Source organism: Rhinolophus sinicus, chromosome 18 (assembly GCF_057876585.1).
Source record: "Rhinolophus sinicus isolate RSI-liver-muscle chromosome 18, RSI-T2T, whole genome shotgun sequence".
NCBI classification, from domain to species: domain Eukaryota; kingdom Metazoa; phylum Chordata; class Mammalia; order Chiroptera; family Rhinolophidae; genus Rhinolophus; species Rhinolophus sinicus.
This window is the reverse complement of record NC_142518.1, coordinates 91,190,783-91,208,484: the sequence shown is the minus strand read 5'-3', so window position 1 is coordinate 91,208,484 and position 17,702 is coordinate 91,190,783. Positions and strand designations below refer to the sequence as shown.

The 17,702-nt window shown below is 37.2% G+C and overlaps 1 protein-coding gene across 9 annotated transcripts in view; it reads left to right on the top strand.

Moving 5' to 3' along the window:
• Window positions 1-17,702, top strand: part of SMARCA1 (SNF2 related chromatin remodeling ATPase 1) — a 116,942-nt gene that overhangs the window by 16,082 nt on the left and 83,158 nt on the right. For 5 of the 9 annotated variants that reach the window (XM_019719814.3, XM_019719817.3, XM_088795301.1 and 2 more), the window contains exons 9-14: window positions 766-834; window positions 4,198-4,307; window positions 8,655-8,881; window positions 9,842-9,963; window positions 12,588-12,623; window positions 13,543-13,695. In XM_019719814.3, the coding sequence (XP_019575373.2) occupies window positions 766-834; window positions 4,198-4,307; window positions 8,655-8,881; window positions 9,842-9,963; window positions 12,588-12,623; window positions 13,543-13,695 (717 nt within the window). The remainder of the gene's footprint in view (window positions 1-765; window positions 835-4,197; window positions 4,308-8,654; window positions 8,882-9,841; window positions 9,964-12,587; window positions 12,624-13,542; window positions 13,696-17,702) is intronic. The other 4 variants (XM_019719815.3, XM_074323497.2, XM_074323496.2 and 1 more) reach the window with 3 other exon arrangements.

Here is a 17,702-nt window from a genome sequence, read left to right as displayed (position 1 = left end):
TGTCCAGTTGGTACAAATTCATAATAAATAATCCCTCTGATATAAAAAATAGATTAGCCACATCGTTGCAACAAATTCACGAACTTAATTGTCAGACCTCATACATTGACAATTTTCTTTTAATTAAGTTGGAAGGGCTTTTTGCATCCTGATTTGGCAGGTGGAGTCTTTAAAATGGTCTTTGATTGTTGTAGGCATTAACATTTGGTGACTATTAAGGAGCTCATAATGTGTGGTTTGAAAAGAACATATTTTGTAAATGTATGTTGTATATTGATTTTATCATTAACACAAGGTTGTGAATTGAATGATTTAAGGACTTTGGAGCTTGATTTTCCTCATTACTGATATTAATTGATAATAAAAAGTACTAAGTTCAGCTATCCACTTGTTTGTATACCTTATCTTTTGATTTTTTTAATTAACATTTTCATTAGTATTTTGTCTTTGATTCTATATTATTCCTCCTACTGGATATAATGCTACTATGGTATGGGGAAACCTAATAAAAGTGTTTTAAGGAAAAACTGCTGATGGAGTCCTGTATAATGGGGTTCAAATTTTGTTAACTGCTCCGGTATTTTATATATTTTCAGAAGTAAATATTGGCCATCACAGTTAACGTATTTTTGCAAGTGCATTTAAAATGAATTATTGCTATATTAGTTATATAAGAATTTATAGAATATTGAGGTTTTTTTTTTTAAAAAAAAAACCACACACACACACAAAACTGCACTTACTACAGAATTTTCACCCCCACAGGACTTTGATTCTTGGTTTGACACTAAAAATTGTCTTGGTGATCAAAAACTGGTGGAAAGACTTCACGCAGTAAGTAATAGCAGATAAGAAAATTTAGTCGTTAAATACATATAACCAAGACAAGAAAAAAAACTGCCATAGAATCTGTTTGAACTTGTGGGTTTGCCTCTTGGCTCAGTCTCACTGCTTCTCCCTTAGTCTTTCTGACAGCCTCTTTGGGAAACAAACTGCATTATATCCTTAGCCTCTCTGTGGAATAGCTTTTTAGCTTTGGCTCTCCCCCCCATGGATAATGTGGTAGTCTATAGTAGAGGCTGTTCATGCTCCCACACCCCACACGTCCTCAAATTCGCATCAGTATTCTCCTAGTTCCCCAGTGCCAATCTAAGCCACTGCTTCCCCACTGTCATGTACAGAACTCTTCCTTTGAGACTCAAGTTAACTCACAGGTCCACCCTCCACCAGTTCTCTTGTCTGTCATCTACTTATCATAAGGTATGACTTCCTCACGTTCATTGAACACCAATTTTCCATTCTTTGATAACTTCTATTTACTTCATGTTACTTTTGTAGTTATTCTGTTACTTTATGGAGACCTCCAGTCGCTGGACCCCTGCTTTCTCTCCCCATCCATCAATCTATTTCTGTTGTTAGTTTTTTCTGTACCCAGCAATGAGCCCATTTTCTATCACTTGAACCACTTTTTGGCCAATACTCCCAAACTTCCTTGCTCTCGACCTGCCATTTCTGTCCTGAAAGCCCTACACTGTAATAATGTAACTGTCTCTGTTCTCTGGGTTGGGATTCTGTTTCTACAACTTACTAGCAGAGTGACCTGCTCTGTACGGGGCTGCTCAATGCTGATAAAGAAGATTATACAGCTGTACAGGGTGGAACTACTGTGATTTCATGTTCCCTAACGTAAGCTCGGATTTGATGGTGCTACTGTCCCTTCAGCATGGCCTTCTACAGCATTTTCCCCCATTTTCTATAATAGCTATTTGATACCTTTTCTAGTCTCCCCAAGACTTCCATACCAGGTATTCTGTTCCCTCCTTTCTCAGCAAGTAACATTATTCCTCTCTCAAAGAGAAAATAGAAGTCAGTAGGGTTGGGACTCCTTCAAGGATATCCATCTTCAAAGGGTATCTGCATGTGTGTTAACTTCTGTCTGAGTGGAAGAAGTATTCTTTCTATGGACAATGACTAATTTTTCCAATGTGAACCAAGGATCTCATCTCTTCCTGTTTCCTTATAGACCTTTCCCCATGATTGATCCTTTTAATTGACTGAATTTTCTACTTCTGTCTTCCCATGTTGGTTTGTTTCCCTCAACATGTAAACATGCTCAGTTATCTCCCTTACTAAATCCAAACCTACATCCATATCCAACCGCTCTCACACATACAAAGCAGCACCCTCTGAGTAATGTGTCCCTCTCTAGCTGTGATTCTGTTTTATTTCCCCTTGATAGCTAAGCTTCTTGAAAGAGTAGTTTATCCTCTCCATCCCTATTACCTAATCTATTCACTCATTTTTTATGTATACCTCAAAACTAAAAAAAATGTCTTAGTGGGTTTTGTGAGGAAGTGGCTATAGATGCATGTCTGCTATTTTTCTGTCTGCTATTTTTAATGAGAATCTCAAGACTTTTTTACAAATAAAAAAATAAAAAAAATGTATTGTCTGCCTCTACCTCTCTCCCCATACCCTAGCAAAATATAAGCTTCATGTGGCGGAAACCTTGTCTGTTTTCCACCACATTATGCCCTGTGTGCCTGGTCCAGAGTAACAGCTCATTAAACATTTATTGACTTGAATCCCCAACTGTCATCATGCTGTTAATATTTGTTCAGAGTTAAACAGAACAAGTCAGGAAATAAATTATCTTAAGTAATGGGGAATTTATTGTAAGAATGCAGAAGAGGAGTAGAAGACAAATCTTCCAAGAATCTAGTCACACAAGTTGTAGTACAGTGGGGCTTCAGATATCAGGAACCTGGTCAGCTCTGGGGGCTGGTTATTCTGTCTCTAGTGGATTCTCTTTACTCCTAGATCCATTGACCACCGGTTTCTGTCCATTCCGTACAACTTAAAGTTATCTCACAAGTTTTCAATGATTTTCCAGTTGCCTTCTGTATTCAGGGTACAGCTTTTGATCAATATCTTGGCTTCTCTGTACTATTTAGCACTGCTAAATGCTCCTGCTCGAAACTTTCTCCTGCTTGGTTTCTGGGGTATGGAATGGCCTACTACATTGAGGTATGGAATGGCGTATACTCTACTACAGCCTCTCTTAACCTCTATGGCTGCTCCTATTATTCCCCTTTATGGGCTTTTCTTTCTTGGTGTGTCGTTGAAAGTTCAGTGTTTTGTAGGGCTTTGCCTTTGACTTTCTTTTTCATACATGCTTTCCCTGGGCATTTAGTCCCATAGTCTCAGCTATCACCTATATACTTAAAACTCGTAAATCTGTCTCTCTATATCGCCGTCCTAAGCTCTAGACTTCCATAGCCTTCTGAGTCTTCTGCCTAAATATCTCACAGGCAGTTTAAACTCTTAATAATCTCTCTTAGATAAATTTAACAGGCCCAAACTATAAACTAGAAGTCTGCTTTTACGTCTTCCTTTTCCTTACATCCCATACATATCTAATAATAATATCTCAGATTCCCAATGTGTCCTGTGGTTAAAGTCTATAATGCACTACCAGAAATTGTCATAGCCTTAGAAATAGGTGTCATCCCCATTTAAAAATGCTTGGTATATACGTTTACCACAAATATATATTTTTGGATGAATGGCTGAGGAAACAATGTCAGAAAGGAATTTGACCAGCTTACGACTGCTAATCAGGGACTGAGCTGATTGTAGAATCAGCTTGACCTGGGTTTGAATTCTGCTTCTGCCGCTTACTAGCAAAGTGACTTTGGAGATGTTGTTAAAATTGGAATAATCACATTTCCCTCAAATATTTATTGTAAGGATTCAATACTTGATATTTAAAGTTCATGGTGTAGTGTCTGGCACATTGCAGGTACTCTGTAGATGGTAGCACTATTATTTTCTTATGATAGAATCTGTCTTGCAGGTATACAGTCTTATTTCATCTTTTTTCTGTATTCATTCGTATCGTCCTTAACATTGAAACATTTTCTCCTTATTCATATATTTAACCATTTTGAAATGGCTGAATTTTATTTCACGTTTAGAGACTCTCTCTCATCCATACTCTGACTTCAGATTTCTTCTAACTTTTAAAAATCTTATATTACAGCATATTTTTAAAAAGGCTCTTTTGCACTTATTCAATAGTCAATAATCTTGGTGTCTTAATTTTTAATATATTTTATGCCATCACATTATTGATGTCTAATTTAGGTTTATATATTAGATACTTTATAAACTTTTATAAAAATTGTCACTTTTTAGGTTTTAAAACCATTTTTGTTACGTCGTATAAAAACTGATGTAGAGAAGAGCCTGCCTCCTAAAAAGGAGATAAAGATTTACTTGGGACTCAGTAAAATGCAGCGAGAATGGTGAGCTATTTTTTTCCATTAGAATTTATGTATGTATAAGGATTTATTAAAAATTAGCTTTGTAGTGGTTCAATTATGCCTTTAGTTCAGAAATTACATTTTATGTTTAAATGGCAAGTTAAGTAGTTCAAATATTTCAGTAGAAAATTGATGAGTATTTTATTTAATCTTTGGGAAAGAGCACCAGCCTTGGAGTCTATAGACCTGTTTGAACGTGCATACTTTGCCTCTTAATAGCTATTTAGCTTGGGAAAGTTACATAACCTCAGTTTTCCCTCTATAAAATGGGGATAATAATACGCAGCTTATGAGGATGATGTCAGGGTTAAAGGGGGATAATGTTACTGGTACATTTGCTAATTTTTGTTGTTTTTCCATCAGTGAAAACAGTAATGACCATAATAATAATCAGTAATAAGATGGTTGAAAATATCAGTGATTGTGGATATTACAAAAATAGAAGCTGGAATGGTTTGATAAATACAAGCAAAGCAGGAAAGTGACAAGCGGAGTCACAAGGAATTGTAAATTAGACATATTACTAATAATGCTGTTGATGTTCTGAGAAGACAACCAAGGTGGCGCAGTACGTAAACACTGTGTTTACCTTCTCTCACAACCACATTAAAATTACAACTAATCTACCAAACAACCGTTATTGAGAAATGCATAAAATCAAGTTGAACTGAAGCCCTTCAATTAAGGACATGCAGAAGCAGCCATCTCCAGACTGGTAGGAGGGTCAGAGATGTGGAATGGGCTGGTCCCATAACCGCGTGTGACCATTAAATATCGGGAGGTCTATTTTGGCTGTGGGGGTCCCTAGAGGAGTGAGAAATCCCAGCCGCACCCCAGCCCAGGGTTCCAGTGCCGGGAAGAGAAGTTCCCATCATTTCTGATTGTGAAAACCAGCGGAGATTGTGACTGAGTGAGACTGAATGCAGCTACACTCCCAGGCGCTCCTCTTAAAGGGACCATGTGCGGACTTACCCACCAATGGAATCACTCTCTCTGAGCTCCAGCACTGGGGCAGCAGTTGGAAAGGCGGCAGGGACAAATGGTTGGGAATTGAGTTGTCTGGCTGAGGATGGGGTCTGGACAGGTTGCTTTCTTCTGGACGGAGGGACTGGCAGAGGCCATTGTTTCTTTGTTGAGCCCTCCCCATTCCCGGCATGCCAACATAGGCGGCCACCATTTCTGAGTCTCCGCCATTAGTTCACCATACCCTGGCGATATGAGACGTGGCCCCACCCAATTTTCAGGCACAACAGGGCTGTTTTCAGTGGCTTTTTCATGCACACTACCTGCAGGCTTTTGTGGAACCCAAATAAGCAGCATCTGGCTTGAGCATGTCCTGTACCTCTGGCTGAGCAGCTCTAAGTTGGCACTAGTGGCAGCTGGCCTTGGTTCGTGGTTTGGCCTCTCAAGGCACTTCAAGGCACAGCTCAGGTGGCAGTGATTTGCATATTTCTTTCTGGCTCCCGCTGGGTGGCCCCGTGTGGGACACGGGCTGTGGCTGACGTAGACCGAAAGCGGATCCCCTACAAGGTGGTCCTGGGGCCAGCTTCAAAAAGAGCTGGAGCATCACTCAGCCACCTCCAAGTATGACATAGCCAAGGGGTGGATTGGGCAGGCACAAGAGTCCTACTGAGGCAGATCCTGCTCTGTAGGATCAGCCCCTGCACAACAACTCTTCCACTATAGTCCAGGCCAGTCCTCACAACCAGTGAGCCCAAGGGTCAGTCCCTCACATCTATGTGCAGTTATCAACCAAGGCTCAACTACAAGAGGAGGGCACATACAACCCACACAAGGGACGCAACGAGTGCATGGCTCGGGTGACCAGAAAGACTGCCACCGAACCCCACAGCACTCCTACTACATAAGGCCATTCTACTAAGACCGGAAGACACAGCAGCCCGACTTAATACATAGAAACAAACACGGGGGTGGGGGACAGCCAAAATGGGGAGAAACATGTCCCAAATAAAAAACAGAACAAAGTTCTAGTAAAATAACTAAGCGAAATGGAGATAAGCAATCTATCAGATGCAGAGTTCCAAACACTGGTTATAAGAATGCTCAGTGATCTCAGGGAGAACTTCAACAGAGAGCTAGGAGGAATAAAAATGGAGATGGAAACCTGTCAGAAATAAAGGATACAATAATGGAAACGAAGAATATATGACAGGGAATCAGCAGTAGATTGGATGAAGCAGAGGATCCAACCAGCGATGTAGAAGATAAGGTAGCAGAAAACACCCAACCAGAACAGCCAAAAAAAAACACAAAAAATTGAGGAGAATTTAAGGGGCCTCCGGGATAATATCAAGCATACCAACATTTGCATTATAGAGGTACCAGAAGGAGAAGAGAATTGAAAACCTATTTGAAGAAATAATGACAGAAAACTTCCCTAATCTGATGAAGGAAATAGACATCCAAGCCCAGGAAGCACATAGAATCCCAAACAAGATGAACCCAAAGAGGCCAACACCAAGGCACGTCATAATTAAAATCCCAAAGGTCAAATACAAAGAATCTTCAAAGCAGCAAAATAAAAACAATTAGTTACCTACAAGGAAGCCACCATAAGACAGTCAGCTGATTTCTCAACAGAAACTTTGCAGGCGAGAAGGGAGTGGCAGGAAATATTCCAAGTGATGAAAAGCAACGACATACAACCTAGATTGCTCTACCCAGTAAGGCTGTCATTAGAATTGAAAAACATAAGGAGCTTTCCAGACAAGAAAAAGCTGAAGGAGTTCATCACCACCAAACCAGTATTACAAGGAATCTTAGAGGGACTTCTTTAAGATGGGAGAGAGGTTAAGGATGGGTGAAAGGGTAAGGGATTAAGAAGCACAAATTGGTTGTTATACAGTAGTCATGGGGATGTAGGGTATAGCATAAGGAATATAGTCAGCAATATTGTAATTCTGTATGCTGTCAGATGGTACTAGATCTATCAGGGTGATAGATGGGAGGGGTGTTGGGGGACAGGGTGAAACAGGTGAAGGCATTAAGAAATTCAAACTGGTAGTTAATACAGTATGGGGAATATAATCAACAATGTTGTAAAGCTCATGTAAGGTGCCAGATGGGCACTGGACTTAATCAGGGGAACACATTGTAGACTGTGTAGATGGCCTGACCAATCTGCACTATACACCTGAAAAGCTGAAGTAGAATAATACTGAATGTCAACTGTAACTACACATATAGGTATTTATAGTCATGGGATGTGGAATACAACATAGGGAAGATAGTCGATGGTATTGTAACAACTATATAAGATGTCAGAGGGGTAATAGCTTGGGGGCTGGGTTATCACTTTGTGGAGGGTTTAAATGTCAAACTATTACGTTGCTTTGTATACCTGAAACTGATGAAAAAAAAAGAAAGAAGGAAACTACGTATTCTATTATTCAGTCAAAAAAATAAATAAACGAGGAAATCCTGTCATTTGCAACAACATGGGTGAACATTGTGGATGTTATGCTAAGTGAAATAACCAGTCAGAAAGACAAAAAACAAATAGTGCTGTTAAGAGAAGCAAAATGTTCCTTATATAAATAAAATTAGGTCACTTATAATTTATAATGGCTGCTCTACTATTGAAACCAGTATAGGGTACTGGTGAAGAGTATATTTTTCTGGACTCAGACGTAAGATCAAACCCTGTATTTGTCCCTTTCTGTGGCCCCGAGTAAGTTGTTTCACTTCTCTTAGCTGCCTGAATTCCCATCTGTATAATGGGGGTGATACTAATACACCTCTCAAAGTTTTTGTGAAAATTTATCAAGATGATTCATATAAAGCCCTTGACATGATACCTGGCACTTACACTCAGTACAGGTTGGCTCTTATTATAATTAAATACTCTTACTGTTCAGGTGGATATGTAGGTATATTTTTCTCTGGATGAAGGTTTAGAAAGGATAATGAAAACTGTTTATAGAATCAGAAAAAAACAATGACCTAGGAAGACAGGTATAAAAAAACTGGGATTGTTTTTAGCTCAAATGCGTAAAGGTTGGATGCCAACTTTCAGCAAACATTGTAGTTATTGAATAATTATCAGATATAATTATCCTGAGTAGTTATCAGCTGATAGCAATTTTTAGTAATGGATAAAAACAGGAGGAAATAGGTTTATAGGCAACATACAAGTTAAAATGTTCAAATCTTCACTAGTTTCTTGGTATTGCTGATCAGATTTACTCTCAAATCAAATCTTGTTGTTTATCTTTAAATGAGAATCTAAGCTGATCACCAAAGGGACATTTTTGATGGCATTAAATTTTTCTAATAATCGATGTTTAATTATATTTTAATAAATTTCAGGTATACAAAAATCCTAATGAAAGATATTGATGTTTTAAACTCTGCTGGCAAGATGGACAAGATGCGACTCTTAAACATTCTCATGCAGCTTCGAAAGTGTTGTAATCATCCTTACCTGTTTGATGGTGCTGAACCTGGTCCACCTTATACCACTGATGAGCATATTGTCAACAACAGTGGTAAAATGGTAGTTCTTGATAAACTGTTGGCCAAACTCAAAGAACAGGGTGAGTTAAAAATCTTCCAATTAACATTAAATAACTTAATATTAATGACTTGCATATGAATAACATTTTGCATAATAATTCATTCAGCAAACATTGTTGAACACTTACTGTTTGCCAGGATTTGTTCTTTGGGCTGGGTATATAAAGATACATAAGACAACAATTTTTTTTTTTTTTTTTTTTTTTTTGCCTTCGAGAAGCCCACAGTGTAGTGAGGAGGAATAGTTGCAATTCATTGTGATAAGTGCTATGAAATGTTGAGAAATTGGGAGTTGGGGAAGTGGTTACAGAGATGACATTTGAGGTGAGCACTGGAGAATGTGTGTGAGTAAACCATGGGAAAAAGGAGGGGAAGGGCTTTCCAGGGCAGTGAAACAGGTGTCGAAGGAAAGGAATGCAGAACTTAATGGTATTTTGGGGTAGAGTGGTTGGTAGTGATGAATCTGGGAAGATGGATGGGGCCAAATTACAAAAGCCTTTTAAACCAAGCTTTAAGGAGTTTGGGCTATTTTTAAAGGTGGAGTGGGGTGGGTTTGGTGGGTCATTGAAGACTTGGCTGTGGAAAGTGACACAACCAGATTTGTATGTTAGGAAGAGAACCTTGGAAGCAGTATGGGGGAATCTACTAAGTGTGATGGACTAGAAACAGTAGACAAGTTGGGAGACTGTTGCAGTAGCCCAATGAAAGATGGTATGGACCCATCGCTCGTCCTCAGGACAGAGTAAAAGCAGATTTTAAATTGTCTCAGTATTTGTGGAGGGTTGTAAAAGCCTTAAAAATACAAAACTCAACAAATGCATAATTCTGTATAGCATCCATTGAAAGTGTATGTGTTTACTGGAGTGTTCATGTGCTGTATGTTTATATTGCATATAACCTTTTAATTTTTGTAACTTCCAAGTTCGTTTTATACAAGTTGAATACCTTTTTTTTTCTTTTTTTTTCATGAAATGTTTTAGGTTCAAGGGTTCTCATTTTTAGCCAGATGACTCGCTTGCTGGACATTTTGGAAGATTATTGTATGTGGCGTGGTTATGAGTATTGTCGACTAGATGGACAAACCCCACATGAAGAAAGAGAGGTAAGGAAGACAAAAGAAAATCGGACTTCAAAAATCAGAGTTCAATTAAGCCATGTTTTCATCATTAGGTAGTTTTGAACTTTGGCCTTTTCTTTAGCTAGGTGCATTGAATTTCTCACTACCACCTCTCTCTCAGATCTTCAATCTGGCTTCCATTACACTGACTCTTCATCAATCAGTCTGTTGAAGATTTTCAAAGACATTCTCACTTACATAAATGATAATACACCATTACATCCTTACCTCCTCTAATGACTACTGTCTCTGATGTTTTGATTACTGTTTCTCAGCTAGCTCTTTGACCTCTGATTTGATGTATTTTTCTTTTCTTGATTTTCTTCCTACAGTAGACCCTCACCATTCGTGGAGTTTAACAGTTCAGATTTTTCCAGTTTATAAGCAACCCTAAAGAATCATGAAACATAGTAATTTGTAAAGGGAGTAATCTCAGTCTTACAGAGACTTTGTAAAACTGGAATGGGACAACATAGGTATAGGTGCTCTGATCATACATTTGGATCTTGGAATACTAAAAGTTTGGTATGCAGAAATGAGTCACTTAGCTAGTGAGGAAGCCTACCTAGTATCTGTCTTTCCCAGATTTGGAAATTCTTAATGATCTTTAGATTATTCCTCATGAATGTCATGGGTCTAATGTATTTTAAACCCTTTAAAGCACATTTTTGGGGAGGGCTTTGCTAATTTATCTTCTCTTTTCTGTAATCCTTCAGGACTCTGTCTTTGGCCTCTGTTTTAAGTCTGTACTCATGCTCTGGGCAAAGATTGTGATTTCATGGTATAGTGGAAACTGCATTGAACTTGGTTTCAGAAGACTTGAATTTTAGCACCAACTTCACCACTTTGTAGTGTATGCAAGCCATTTAATTCTCTGAGCCTTAGTATATTTAACTGTATTATAAGGGAAATACTAATACCTGGGCTTCTTTTTTCCTGACAACGTGAGGACCATTGGACATAATAGGTATGAATGCAGTTTTGAAACTGTATAGTGGCATATATACCACATGTCATGAAATTGCACACCGGCCTTTTTACCTCTCAGCTTTAGGGCCCCTTCTTAGGCCACAAAAACCCTCAGTCCATGGCTCTCTCCTTCCATAACTGCAGTGGGCCCTCTGTCCCCTGTGCACCCTCTTATTGAAGCTGGGCTAGAGCATATGATAGTGTCCACAGCAGGCACACAGGCCCTTTTCTTATTAAGGGTTTACCTTCTACCCGCTCTGGGGAAACAGTTGTGTTAACATTTACAAATGTGGAACATTTCAAAGCTGACACTCTTCCCTGCTCTATAGTATTTTACTCTTTCTGAAGTGGTATCTTGAAGCTTTATTGAGCTTTTGCTGGTTTATTCCTGAGAATAGGTTTCTCCAAATCCCGTTAAATGTTGGCCATATAGTACTATTTAAGATGACCCTTCTTCCTAGAATGAAGATGATACTAAGGCAGAAGGGTAGGTGACTTCTGACCTCAGATAGCCAAATTGCATTTCTGACTGATCTCTGGTCATGAACAATGCAGACTTTACCTAATTATGCCCGAATTCTTCTGGTTTCTTAACATTTCAAATAATGTTCTCCCTTCAGAGATTTTAAATTCCATATATTGACTTTAGATACAGTAAAGTCAGAGCTGTTCATTATTTTTTTTCAAAATGCCCTGCTTTCCCATTATGTTGTTGCCCACATAGTCATTTCATCATTGCCGATAAGAAGGGGAAGACCATATTTGATTCCTTACTTTAATCATTTACCAGCTGTTAATAAACAGTTCTTTCTCAATAGCTCTCAGATTTGCCCTTTTTCAATTGCCACAGCTAAATTCAGCTAAGTCTTTGGTCATCCTCTAACTCAGTTCCTGTAACTTTCATTTAATCAGCCTCCTCACTTTTATAAGGAAAGGGACTAACATTTGTCAAGTAACTACTATAAGCTAGGTAACTTACAATTCCAATTGAACTCTTCCAGCAGCCCAGTAAAGTATTGGTGGAATTTTCTCTACTTGAAACTGTCTCAGAGAGGTTAAATGCTTGCTCAGAACCACGTCTGTAATAAATGGTAGAGTTATGACTCATGCCCAGGTTTTTGCTATTTCCTCTACACCAAATTGCCTCTCAGTACACCATGCTGCTTTCTATACTGCCCTTTCTACATGCTATACTCACTGCGGCAGTGGGAGTCACCTTTTCTGCCTGCAACTTTTGACCATGCCATTCCATTCATTATAAATATAATGTCTTGCATTTTGTGATTGTGAAAGTAATATTTCATTACTGAAGAAATTTGAAAAATAAAGAAAAGTATTCCTGGCCAACCTTTTTTATGTATATATAATATATGTAACTAATTGAAATTATACTGTATACACTATATATAAAGTTCAGTATCCTGATAACTTTTTACTCAATATTATATTGTACTTTCATATAAAAAAATCATTGTAAAAATAATTTCAGTGTAATATTTCATCTTATGGATGTACTATAAATAATTTATCCACTATTGTTGATCATTTAGGTTGTTTCCAATTTATCACTATTATAAATAATGCTAAAGTAGAAGTCCTTATACATAAATCTTTGTGCACATCTCTGATTATTTCCTTAGGATAAATTCCTAGAAGTGGAATTACGGGGTCAAAGGGTATGAACATTTTTAAGACTCTTGATGCATATTGCCAAATTGCTTTCCAAAAAGGTTGTACCAATTTATATTCCCAGCAGCAATGTATGAGAGTGCCCGTCTCACCGCCCCCTCGTCAACATTGAGTATTATCATTTTTTTAAATCTTCAAAAAATGGTATTATGTTGTTTTAATTTGTATTTATTTGATTACTAGTGATTGAGCATTATTCTTTAGTTTATTAGCCATTTGTATTTGTTCTTCTGTATATTGTCTGTGTTTTTTTTTTTTTTCTTCTCATTTTTCTTTTGGGGACTTAGGTTTTGTTTTTTTTCCTCCTAATTAATTTGTATGAGCTCTTTATATAGTAAGCATATTAATGTTCCATTAATTTTTAAGACTCTTTACTGAATAGCCCTCAGTTACCTTCCTGATTTTCCTCATTACTTCTCTGTTTTCCCTTTTCACCATATGGAAATAAATCTACTTACCTTTCCTGATACCTGTTGCTCACTTTCTCATTTCTAAACTTTTATTTTCTCTTGGTTGGTCTACTAAACTAATGTGTATGACATTGAGATACCTGACATCTTGCCCCCCAGGTTTATGTCAGCTCTCACTCAAAACATTTTCACTATTATTGCTTTAAAATAATTCCAGTGATTTATTACTTGCTTAGTTAAATTTGTGTATGATTATTCTAAGTCTGTCTCTATTGATATAAGCTTATAAAATTAGGAACTTTGTATAATATACTTTCCACAGCAATTCGTGCAGTACAGTATATAGATAGATGCTTAAATATTTTTGGAAGTGGAAGAATATTATGAAGTGGGGTTTTGAGTATGCATGTTAAAATACTTCTTTCTTAAGGATTCTGGTAATATAATTTGATTTTTTTTCTCTTTTTCTTTTATCTCCTGTGTCAATTATAAAAAGGAAGCAATAGAGGCCTTTAATGCTCCTAATAGTAAGAAATTCATCTTTATGCTGAGTACCAGGGCTGGAGGTCTTGGAATTAACTTGGCAAGTGCTGACGTGGTTATACTATATGATTCAGACTGGAATCCACAGGTTGATCTACAAGCTATGGTTAGTAATCTTTAATGTTGTCAGAAATTTGTCTTAGCTCAGAATACTATTGTTATTTATACAGCACCAAGGCAATTTATAGTAAAAGAATAACAACAATTTTGGGGAGGGTTTGTAGATGTTAAAATAGATTATCCTGGAAAACAAATAATTTTACAGTTGATGTGCTGATTGCAAAAACAAACAGGGGAAATGAAAACAATAACAACTCAAATCCAACCATAGCATTTGTGTGTTGATTTTGGCTTTTATCATGAAGCAGAAATGTTGTTTTTCCCACTCCTAAATATTGAAGAGGATGAATGCATGTTTTAAAGAAAAAGGGTTAAAAAGTTAATCTCAATATTGTTCTGTTTAACAACTAAATATATTAAAATCCTTAGCACTGAAATTAGGGGAGGTGGGATTTTAACTGTCATTATAAAACAGTTGGGATGAGAAGGTAAGAAGGTAACAAAGGAATATATTCCAGGAAAACATTTGCTACCTGAGGACACCGTCAGAAACTATTTTACCAGTTAAAAAAAAAATTCAGGAGCTATTTCTCTTAACCTTTCATCATGGTGTCATTTATTGAACTAGAGATACAAATTTTGTCCATGTGACACATCTTAAGATAAAAAATTCAGGAGCTATTCCTCTTAACCTTTCATCATGATGTCATTTACTGAACTAGAGCTACAACTTTCGCCCATGTGACACATCTTAAGATAAATATAATTTCAGAAGTAAAAAGATTCAGAAGAGCTATGCATTCAGAATTCCAAGAAGTTATGAGACAATCGACTGTCTTTGGAAGCAATTAAAGTCATATGCTAATGACGCATAGCTTAGAAGTCCTTTTTATTTTTTTATTTATTTTATTTTATTTTTTTAAATTTTATTTTATTAAATATATTGGGGTGACAATTGTTAGTAAAATTACATAGATTTCAGGTGGACAATTCTGTATTACATCATCTATAAATCCCATTGTGTGTTCATCACCCAGAGTCAGTTCTCCTTCCATCACCATATATTCGATCCCCCTTACCCTCATCTCCCACCCCCCACCCCCCACCCCCCTTACCCTCTGGCAACCACCAAACCATTGTCTGTGTCTATGAGTTTCTGTTTCTCATTTGTTTGTCTTGTTCTTTTGTTGCTTTTGGTTTATATACCACATATCAGTGAAATCACATGGTTCTCTGCTTTTTCTGTCTGATTTATTTCGGTCAGCATTACACTCTCAAGATCCATCCATGTTGTCACAAATGTTCCTATATCATCTTTTCTTACCGCCGAATAGTATTCCATTGTGTATATATACCACAAATTCTTCATCCATTCATCTATCGAAGGACATTTTGGTTGTTTCCATGTCTTGGCCACCGTAAACAAAGCTGCAATGAACATTGGAGCACACGTGTCTTTATCTCTAAATGTTTTCAGATTTTTTTGGTAGATACCCAGGAGAGGGATTGCTGGGTCATATGGCAATTCTATTCGTAATTTTTTGAGGAACCTCCACACTGCCTTCCATAATGGCTGCACCAGTCTGCATTCCCACCAACAGTGTATGAGGGTTCCTTTTTCTCCACAGCCTCTCCAACACTTGTTACTACTTGTCTTGTTGATGATAGCCATTCTGACTGGGGTGAGGTGATAGCTCATTGTGGTTTTGATTTGCATTTCTCTGAAGATTAGTGATGTTGAGCATTTTTTCATATGTCTATTTGCCATGTGTATGTCCTCTTTGGGGAAATGTCTCTTCAAGTCCTCTGCCCATTTTTCAATTGGAAAGTTTGTTTTTTCGTTGTTGAGTTGCATGAGTTCCTTGTATATTCTGGATACTAGCCCCTTATCGGAGGCACTGTTTGCAAAAATCTTCTCCCATTCAGTTGGTGGCCTCTTTATTTTGTCAATGGTTTCTTTTGCTGTGCAGAAGCTTTTAAGTTTCATATAGTCCCATTCGTTTATTTTAGCTTTTACTTCCATTGCCTTTGGAGTCAAGTTCATAAAATGCTCTTTGAACCCAAGGTCCATAAGTTTAGTACCTATGTTTTCTTCTATGCACTTTATTGTGTCAGGTCTTATGCTTTAGTCTTTGATCCATTTTGAATTAACTTTGGTACATGGTGACAAATAGCAGTCCAGTTTCATTCTTTTGCACGTGGCTATCCAATTCTCCCAGCACCATTTATTGAAGAGGCTGTCTTTGCTCCATTGTATGTTTTTAGCTTCTTTATCAATAATTATCTGTCCATATTTATGTGCTTTTATTTCTGGGTTCTCAATTCTATTCCATTGGTCTATGTTTCTGTTTTTCTGCCAATACCATGCTGTTTTGATTATTGTAGCCCTGTAGTACAAGCCAAAGTCAAGAAGTGTGATACCTCCATTATTGTTCTTTTTTCTTAAGATTGCTTTGGCTATTCGGGGTCTTTTGTGGTTCCAGACAAATCTGATGATTTTTTGTTCTATTTCTTTAAAATATGCCATTGGGATTTTGATGGGGATTGCATTGAATCTGTATATTGCTTTGGGTAATATGGCCATTTTAACTATGTTGATTCTTCCAATCCATGAGCACGGAATGTCTTTCCATTTCTTTGTGTCTTCTTCAATTTCTTTCAAAAATCTCTTATAGTTTCCAGCATATAGGTCTTTCACATCCTTGGTTAATTTTATTCCTAGGTATTTTATTCTTTTTGCTGCAATTGCAAAAGGAATTATTTTTTGTATTTCTTTTTCTGAGATTTCATTGTTAGTATATAGGAAGGCAATGGACTTTTGTACGTTGATTTTGTAGCCACCAACTTTACTGTATTCGTTGATTGTTTCTAATAGCTTTTTGGTGGAGTCTTTAGGGATTTCTATATATAGCATCATGTCATCTGCAAAGAGTGATAATTTAACTTCTTCATTCCCAATTTGGATGCCTTTTATTTCTTTCTCTTGCCTGATTGCTCTGGCAAGGACTTCCAACACTATGTTGAAAAGCAGAGGTGATAGGGGACATCCCTGTCGTGTTCCTGAACGTAGAGCAAAGGGCTTCAGTTTTTCTCCATTAATTATGAGATTAGCACAGGGCTTGTCATATATGGTCTTTATTATGTTAAGGTATTTTCCTTCTATACCCATTTTATTAAGTGTTTTAATCATAAATGGATGTTGTATCTTGTCAAATGCTTTTTCTGCATCAATTGATATTATTGATGATTTTTGTCCTTTATTTTGTTTATGTGATGTATCACATTGATGGATTTGCGTATGTTGAACCATCCTTGTGCCCCGGGGATTAACCCCACTTGGTCGTGATGAATAATCTTTTTAATGCATTGTTGTATTCGATTTGCTAGAATTTTATTTAGGATTTTTGCATCGGTATTAGAGACATTGGTCTGTAGTTTTCTTTTTTTGTGCTGTCCTTACCAGGTTTTGGTATCAGGGTAATGTTGGCCTCATAAAATGAGTTAGGGAGTACTGTCTCTTCTTCAATTTTTTGGAAGAGTTTGTGCAGAATTGGTATTAGATCCTCTTTGAAGGTTTGGTAGAATTCACTAGTGAAGCCATCTGGTCCCGGACTTTTGCTTTTGGGAAGGTTTTGGATGACTGCTTCAATTTCGTTACTGGTGATCGGTCTGTTTAGATTTCCCAGTTCTTCATGGTTCAGCCTTGGAAGGCTATATGTTTCTAAGAACTTGTCCATTTCTTCTAGGTTGTTGAATTTGGTGGCATATAGTCCTTCATAGTATTCTTGGATGATCCTTTGTATTTCTGTGGTGTCCGTGATAACTTCCCCTTTTACGTTTCTGATTTTGTTAATCAGTGTCTTCTCTCTTTTTATCTTAGTAAGTCTAGCCAAGGGTTTGTCAATTTTGTTAATCTTTTCAAAGAACCAGCTCTTTGTCACATTAATTTTTTCTATTGTCTTTTTGTTCTCTATTTCATTTAGGTCTGCTCTAATTTTTATTATTTCCTTTCTTCTGCTGAACTTGGGTTTTACTTTTTCTTCTTTTTCTAGT